Genomic DNA, 9,196 nt, shown 5'->3' with positions numbered 1-9,196 from the left:
TTAGTGGGGGATAGGAGATGGAGAAGTGAGAGGAGCGGCAAGTGTATGAATGTGTCCATATCATCTTACATGTATGAGTTATGCCTTACATATATGAAATCCTAAAAGCATAAGTAAAAATAGTGCCTTTAAAAATAAATAAAACCCCAACAAATTCTTACTGCATGCTTTTAGACACCAGGGTAGCACCTGTGTTCTTGCGTGTAAGTTTTCTACATTGTTCCTGTTAAAACTCAAGTCCCTAACAGTGCAGAGTTCAGATTAGGATTCATTAAAAACAATCAAATTAAGAGTCAGCACAAGGGCTGGAGAGATGGCTCAGTGGGTAAGAGCACTGACTGCTCTTCCGAAGATCCTCAGTTCAGACCCCAGCAACCATGTGGTGGCTCACAACCATCTGTAATGAGATCTGACGCCCTCTTCTGGTTCGTCTGAAGACAGCTACAGCATATTACGCCAGAGCGAGCGGGGCCAGAGCGAGCGGGGCCAGCAGAGGTCCGGAGTTCAATTCCTAGTAACCACACACATGATGGCTCACAGCCCTCTGTACAGCTACAGTGTACTCATACACATAAAATAAATAAAATAAATCCTAAAAAAAAAAAAGAGTCAGCACAAAAACTAACAAATCATAGTTCTAAGTAAGAGCTATAAAAGTTCTGAAAGATATCTTTATTAAACTGTATGTACATAAATACTATTTACATATGCTTGTGTCTTTAACACAGTACCTAATTTGCTTGTAAGGTGAGTGAGTCCCACTGGAGAGAAGGCTCAACAGCAAATGCTGCTCTTGCTGAGTACCTCAGTTCAAATCCCGGCACCTACCTTGGGTGGCTAACTACTGTCTATAACTCAGTACCTTCATGAAGAAAAAACCTCAACACCTCTGGCCTAACATACACATTACAAAACTAACAGTTCTTATTTATGTACATTGTTGTTTTGCCTGTATATATGTCTGTATGCAGGTGTCAGATCCCCTGGAACTGGAGTTATAGATACTTGTTAGCTGCCATGTGGGTGCTGAAAATTGAACCCAGATTCTCTGGAAGAGCAGCTAGGGCTCTTAATTCCTGAGCCATCTCTCCAAATGGGTTTTTTTGACAAAGAACCCAAAACCATACAATGGAAAAACAAAAACATTTTCAACAAATGGTGCTGCTCAAACCGGATGCCTGCACGTAGAAGAATACAAATAGATGCATAGCTATCACCCTGTGAAAACCCAAGACCAAGTGGATCAAAGACTTCAACATAAAACCAGAAACACTAAATCTAATAGAAGAGAAAGTAAGATACTGTGTTGAACACATTGGCACAGGAGACAAATTCCTGCACAGAACACCAATAGCTCAGGCTCTAAGATAAACAATTAATAAATGGGACCTCATGAAACTGAAAAGCCTTGCGAGGCTGAGGACACCAAGAGGACACAACAGCAGCCTAGAGAGTGGAAAGGGTCTTCATCAACCCTGCATCTGACAGAGGAACAATATCCAAAATATATAAAGAACTCAAGAAATTAGGCACCTATAAGCCAAATCACCGATTAAAAAATGGGGTACAGAACTAAACAGAGATTTCTCAATAGAGAAATCTCTAATGACTGAAAGGACTTAAAGAAGTCTTCATTGTTCTTATTTACCAGGAAAATGCAAATCAAAATGATATTAAGAATCTGCCCTTGGGGTGCTGGGCGGTGGTGGCACATGCCTTTAATCCCAGCACTCGGGCGGCAGAGGCAGGCAGATTTCTGAGTTCGAGGCCAGCCTGGTCTACATAGTGAGTTCCAGGACAGCCAGGGTTATACAGAGAAACCCTGTCTCAAAAAACCAAAAAAAAAAAAAAAAAAAAAAAAAAAAAAAAAAAAAAAAAAAAAATCTGCCTTAGGGCTAGAGAAATGGCTCAGTGGTTAAGAGCACTGACTGCTCTTCTGAAGGTCCTGAGTTCAAATCCTAGCAGCCACATGGTGGCTCACAACCATCTGTAATGAGATCTGATACCTTCTTCTGGTGTGTCTGAAGACAGCTCCATATAATAAATAAATAAACAAATAAATAAATCTTTGCCGGGCGGTGGTGGCACACACCTTTAATCCCAGCACTTGGGAGGCAGAGGCAGGTGGATTTCTGAGTTCGAGGCCGGCCTGGTTTACAAAGTGAGTTCAAGGACAGCCAAGGCTATACAGAGAAACCCTGTCTCGAAAAACAAACAAACAAAAAAAAGAATCCGCCTCAAAGTGACAGCGCATGCGGGTGATGTTGTGCAGCAAGGGGAACACTCTTAAGTTGCTGGTGGGAGTGCAAATTTGTACAACCATGTTAGAAATCAACTTCATGGTTTCTCAGAAAATTGGGAATCATTCTACAACAAGACCCAGCTATACACCAAGACTCCTGGGCATATACCCAAAAGATACCCCACAACTCCACAAGGACACTTGCTCAACTGTGTTCATAGCAGTTTTATTCACAAAAGCCAGAAACTGGAAACAACCTGTATGTCTCTCAACTGAAGCATGGATAAAGAAAATGTGGTATATCTACACAATGGAATACTATTCAGCTAAAATATAAGGACATCATAAAATTTACAGGCAAATGAATGGAACTAGAAAATATCATCCTGAGTGAGGTAATCTAGACCCAGAAAGATAGGCATGGTATGTACTTGCTTATAAGTGGATATTAGCCATAAAATACAGGATAACCATGTTTGGGATAAACAGACCCAAAGAAACAAAGGCGGATGTTTGAATCTCACTCATAAAGGGAATCAAAATGGTCATCTATGCTGGATGGAGAAAGGGATGGGTGGGAAAGGGAGTGAGGAGGGAAATGCGATGGGGATCACGGAGCGGAGGGGGTTTGAAGAGGGCTGGGAGTGAGAATGGAAATTAGTGGGGGGTATATCTGGGACTAGGAGGACACCTGGGATGGGGGAGTCTATGGCAGATTCCTACCAGCAAGGGATATGGAGGCTTAAGTGGTTACCTCCTGTAGCCTTGGTGGGACTTCCAGTGAAGGGAGGGGGACATCAAACCCATCAACCCATCAACCTCCACCCCAAAATTTGCCCTGCCTACACGATGTTCACGGATAAAGATGGAGCAGAGACTGAGGAAATGAAAGACCCCATAGGGAGTTCCCGCTCAAGTCCCAGGAGACATGCACCCGAAGAACACGACAGGCCATCTTGATGTAAAAAAAAACATGAGGCATTTTTATTTCAGAGCTCTGGTTCAACCCCCAATCTCACACAGGAGACCAGGAATTGACCACGAATCTCAGAGGTTAGGGGATTTTATAGGAAAAAGGTTTGGGGAGACAAAGGAATTGGTGTGGCTATACATGATTGGCTATTTTGAATGTCGTTCGTGCTGATCAGAGTTGAGAATTCTTAAAAAAAGTGAAATTCCTAGCAAGAGGGGAGAGTGCTATTCAAAGTTCATACTGACCCTTAGCTAACACTTAAGAAAACCAAATGGCCCGCGATTCATCACTCAATGTCTGCCTGAACACGTTCCAGGCGCCTGGATTCTGAACACATCCCTTATATTCGTGGTTTATGATCTACTGACCTGGGTTACCAGGCATCTCCTATCTCCGTGCCTTACATTTCCCTGGCCTGGGTTCTTCGCTCATAGCTTCTCCCTGACCCGCTGCCCTCCTAACAGTTTACTTTGTATTTACATCTGTATACACAGGCCTGGTCCCTGTGGTTTTCAATAATTCTCTCTGGCTGGTCTCAAATTTAACTCTTTCAATCCCAAGCTTACGTGGGCAAGTTTCCTGCTGGATTTTTTTATTTTCCTTTTCATCCCAAGCTCGAGAACAGTTCCTTTAATTTATAATCTGTAGCTAGTAAAGGGTCCTGGGGAGGTGAGAATCTTCAACTAATGCTGTAAAGAAATAAAAGGGAAAACAGAATAGAAGGATTAAATGGGCAAGGAAGGCAGGGAGATGGATGGAACATGGGCAGGGAAAGCTAACACTGAGAGCCTTTTGAAAAGCCGCATCAAGACAGAAGCTCCTTATAGTAGATACATTTATAAGAGGAATCTACACGGAGTTAGCACACCAAAGACAATACCCCAACATGACATCATCGGCTACCAAATAAAATCCCCAGGACTAAGAATAAATTACATCATTTTAAGCCATTGGACAAAGGGGACACATAAACCCTCTTGGGGTGTGGTCTAAGAATAACGTCAGTTCTGAGCGCTTATGAGAAAACAATACGAGAGTCTTGTGACCTCAGTTTCTTCAGAAACACAGAATTGTTCTTGGAATACATTTTCATGCTCCTTTCAGTGTAGCAGATAGAAGTGAGTTTACTTCAGATTATTACTTACAACTGGCTATTGTTACTTGTTTATGTGCCTCTATGGAAAAACATGGGTTTTGCCAGGTGCAGGTTGTTCAGGTTATATACAGCTACATTAATTGTCTGATGCTCTCTGAATAAAGTTGGCTATTGCATGAGACTTTAGTCCACTTCACTTTTAGGCTCAGTTCTCCCAGGTCCTGCCACATTTAGAGCATAAACAGGCTTCTAAACATCACGTAGGCTGTTGCCAATGTTATTGGTTACCTTCCACAAACTGATGATAAGGCTTTATTGCTTAGCACACCATATACTTATGCCAAAGAACGTGGAGAAATCAAGCTGTTACTCAAGTAGAAGCTTCCTTCTCACTGACTAGTGTTCACAGTGCTGGAAGGTGCTACCAAGGAGAAAAGCAATCATCCATCTCGACCAGCTATGTACTCTTGGAGCCACAATTGTGACCTACCTACAAAATTCGTCTACTAGTACTGTAATAACTAGCGTGGGAATCCCACTCGCGTGGAATCAAGGAGGCCGCTGTAATAACACGAGGTTGATTTTTATTTTGTAACTGCTACACCAGGGTCAGCTCTGTAATCAAGATCAGAGTGACCAAGAGGAAACAAGGCTCTAAGCTTTTTACTATTTCAGAACAGAGTTTTACAACTTACAAAGTCACAATTTACAACATGAACTAGTTACACTTTATCTTGTTCATTGTTTTTGAGTTTCTATTGATTCTTCCTCCCAGTTAGGATAAGACACCTGTGACTCTCAAGAGGGGTCGGGGAGATCCTCTCTCCCGGAGATGTTCCCAGGAAGCCGCATTCCTTGGGGATGGGTGTTTATTTTGTGAACTCTAGTAAAACCTCTTTTATTTCAAGGATTAGTGGACCTCTTTGCTTTCCGGCATTTTTTAAGAAGCATCCTGGTTTGATTAAATTTCTACAGTGCAACGGTAGCGTGAATGTTATAGGAGAAATCAACCACTGTGGCATTGGATTGAAGGCGTGCTACTTGGGATGGAACTCATACCTGACACTATTGATGTGGCCAAGAACCTAGATAGGCTGTGGGCCCTAGGAAAAAATCTACTACCCACTATTCTGATAAACAAATATAGCATAAGTTGTATTGCTATACCCATAGATCAGCTCAACCCTAATCAGAGAACATGATGACAAATAACATAGAGACCCAGAATCAGACAGCGTGCAGAGAATGAAAGATTCGAATGCTTCAGCCTTAAATGGAATGCTTTAATCACACCCTATGGATCGTGGTGGTTTGAATAAGATACCTCATGTGTTAGAGAACTTGGTCTCCAGCTCATGAAACTATTTAGGAAGAATTGCGAGGTATGGCCTTGTTGGATGAGGTGTGACACTGGAAGCAGGCCGTGAGTTTCAAAAGACTTGCACCATTCCCTATAATTGTCAGCCTTAGCACCGTCTTTCTTGAAGCTCCTGAGCCATGAGAGTGAAGTGGAGGGAAAAGAGACTGTGGAGGCTGAAGCAAGAGAAGAAAGATGGGGTGGGGGTCCAATAGCTTGTACATCCACAAAGGCTGAGGGAGGCTAAAGGCTGGGACGCTGGTATAAATTGTTGAACTGTATGTTACTGCTGGTAATAAGTCTCAGTGGAACTGGAACATTACCTTCTATTGACAGAGACCACCTAAAAGACTGCATACTTTACAACTGAAACAGTTCCTGTTAGCCCTCTACCCTGGACCTGTAGCACTCTGGACTGGTTCTCACTTGTACAATAAATCATCTTTCTTTCTTTATTTCAAATGTTACCCTTCCCCCTCTGGAAACCCCCTATCCCATCCCCACTCCCCCTGCCTCTATGAGGGTGCTTCCCACACACCCATGCACTCCTACCTTCCCACCCTTGCATTCCCCTACACTGGGGCATTGAACCCCCTCAGGCCCAAGGGCTGTTCCACCCACTAATGTCCAACAAGGCCATCCTCTGCCACATATGTGGCTGGAGCCATGGGTCCCTCCATGTGTACTCTTTGGTTGGTGGTGCAGTCCCCAGAGAGCTTGGGGGAAGGGTCTCACTGGTTGACACTTTTGCTTCCCCCTGGGGCTGCAAATCTCCTCAGCTCCTTCAGTCCCTCTGCAACTCCTAAATCAGGGACCCCACACTCAGTCCAGTGGTTGGATGGGAACATCTGCCTCAGTATTTGTCAGACTCTGGCAGAGCCTCTCAGGAGATAGCCATATCAGGCTCCCATCAGCAAGCACTTCCTGGCATCTGCCATAGAGTCTGGGTTTGGCCACTGTATATGGGATGGATCCACTAATTGAAACAGGACTGTTTGTTGAAAATGCTTTTTTCCACTGGATGGTTTCAGCTCCTTTGTCAAAGACCAAGTGACCATACGTGTATAGGTTAATTTCTGGGTCTTCAATTCTATTCCATTGATCTACCTGCCTGTCACTGTACCAACACCATGCAGTTTTTATCAACATTACTATATTAATCCTGCCAATCCATGAGCATGGGAGACCTTTCCATCTTCTGAGGTCTTCTTCAGAGACTTGAAGTTCTTGTACAGATCTTTCACTTGTTTGGTTAGAGTCACATCAAGATTTTTTTTTTTTTTATTTGTGACTTTTGTGAAGGGTGTTGTTTCCCTAATTTCTTTCTCAGCCCACTTATCTTTTGAGTATAGGAAGGCTACTGATTTGTTTGAGTTAATTTTATATTCAGCCACTTTGCTGAAGTTGTTTATCAGGTTTAGGAGTTCTCTGGTGGAGTTTTGGGAGTCACTTAAGTGTAGTATCATATCATCTGCAAATAGTGATATTTTGACTTCTTCCTTTCCAATTCGAATCCCTTTGACCTCCTTTTGTTGTCTAATTGCTCTAGCTAGAACTATCTGTATTGAATAGATAGGGAGAGAATGGGCAGCCTTGTGTAGTCCCTGATTTTAGTGGGATTGCTTCAGGTTTCTCTCCATTTAGTTTGATATTAGCTACTGGTTTGCTGTATATTTCTTTTACTATGTTTAGGTATGGGCCTTGAATTCCTGATCTTTCCAAGACTTTTAACATGGAGGGATGTTGAATTTTGTCAAATGCTTTTTCAGGATATAGTGAAATGATCATGTGGTTTTTTCTTTGAGTTTGTTTATGTAGTGGATTACATTAATGGATTTCCTCATACTGAACCATCCCTGCATCCCTGGAATGAAGCCTACTTGATCATTTTGTGGAATAGTTTGAAGAATATTGGTATTAGGTCTTCTTTGAAGGTCTAGTAGAATTCTGTGCTAAACCTATTTGGTCCTGGGCTTTTTTTGTTATTGTTGTTGGTAGACTTTTAATGACTCCTTCTATTTCTTTCTTTCTTTCTTTCTTTCTTTCTTTCTTTCTTTCTTTCTTTCTTCCTTCCTTCCTTCCTTCCTTTCTTTTTTCTTTTCTTTTCTTCTTTTGTTTGTTTGTTTGTTTGTTTTGAGACAGGGTTTCTCTGTGTAGCCTTGGCTGTCCTGGAACTCACTCTGTAGACCAGGTTGACCTCCAACTCAGAAATCTGCCTGCCTCTGCCTCCCAAGTGCTGGGATCAAAGGCAGGCATGCACCACCACTGCCCGGCTTGCTTCTATTTCTTTAGGGGTTATGGGATTGTTTAGATGGTTTATCTGATCCTGATTTAACTTTGGTATTTGGTATCTGTCTAGAAAATTGTCCATTTCATGCAGATTTTTCCAGTTTTGTTGAGTACAGGCTTATGTAGTAGGATCTGATTATTTTTTTTTTATTTCCTTGGTTTCTGTTTTTATGTCTCTCTTTTCATTTCTGATTTTATTGATTTGGATACTGTCTCTGTGCCCACTGGTTAGTCTTGCTAAGGGTTTATCTACCTTGTTGAGTTTTTTCAAAGACCTGCTCCTGGGTTTGTTGATTAAAGAATCAACAAAAAATCTATACAAAGGTATAGTTCTTTTTGTTTCTATTTGGTTGATTTCAGCCCTGAGTTTGATTATTTTCTGTTGTCTACTCCTCTTGGGTGTATTTGCTTCTTTTTACTCTAGAGTTTTCAGGTGTGCTGTCAAGCTGTTAGTGTATGTTCTCTCCAGTTTCTTTTTGGAGGCACTCAGAGCTATGAGTTTTCCTCTTAGCACTGCTTTTATTGTGTCTCATAAGTTTGGGTATGTTGTGCTTTCATTTTTATTAAATTCTAAAAAGTCCTTAATTTTTTCTTTATTTCTTCCTTGACCACATTGTCATTGTGTAGAGCATTGTTCAGCTTCGGTCAGGTAAGCTATCTCTTACTCTTTTTCTTCTCTCAATTAATATTAGGCCGAGATAAGGATCTCACAAGGGTGCTACAGGCCCGCTGATAGGTAGATCAGTTTTAGGTGAGTAATCTAAACATTATGAGACAGTCAGGTTCATACCTAGATGCCTCACCAGCAGTGGAACAGAGAATTGCCCACACTGTAAGAGTGAAGAGATGAAAAATTAGTGCCTAATTACAGGTTCCAGCTGCGGAGGGGCTAAAACACCTGGGGAGATTACAAAAATCCCTCAGAAGGAAGTTCCATAAAGATGGAACTCTGCTCATTCAAGAAGCAGGTAAAAATAGATAAACTAGCCAGGCGGTGGTGGCTCACACCTTTAATCCCAGCACTTGGGAGACAGAGACAGTCAGAAGCTTAAGTTTTAAACTCTTTGATCTAAATTTATAAGATTTGTGTAACAACTTTTGGTTTCTAACTACTCTTAAAAGTATAAATATATTCTGTATTAGATATGGTAAGGAGTTGTAACATCAATAGTTGAAAGCTAGTTTAAAGCTGGTAACTCAGATAACACGTGACATTAAGGGTAAACACGTGGCGAGAAT

General features: G+C 41.7%; 1 protein-coding gene across 1 annotated transcript in view; it reads right to left on the bottom strand.

Annotated features, from left to right (window-relative positions):
• The window catches only part of LOC116076503 (zinc finger protein 124-like), a 6,002-nt gene extending 5,134 nt beyond the window's left edge, over nt 1-868 (bottom strand). The window contains exon 1 of the mRNA XM_031350338.1: nt 863-868. Within this exon, the coding sequence (XP_031206198.1) occupies nt 863-868 (6 nt within the window). The remainder of the gene's footprint in view (nt 1-862) is intronic.
• Nucleotides 869-9,196: the final 8,328 nt, after the last annotated feature.

This window comes from Mastomys coucha, unplaced genomic scaffold (assembly GCF_008632895.1).
Source record: "Mastomys coucha isolate ucsf_1 unplaced genomic scaffold, UCSF_Mcou_1 pScaffold4, whole genome shotgun sequence".
NCBI classification, from domain to species: Eukaryota; Metazoa; Chordata; class Mammalia; order Rodentia; family Muridae; genus Mastomys; species Mastomys coucha.
The sequence above is the reverse complement of the archived record's forward strand: the minus strand, read 5'-3'. Positions and strand labels throughout refer to the sequence as shown.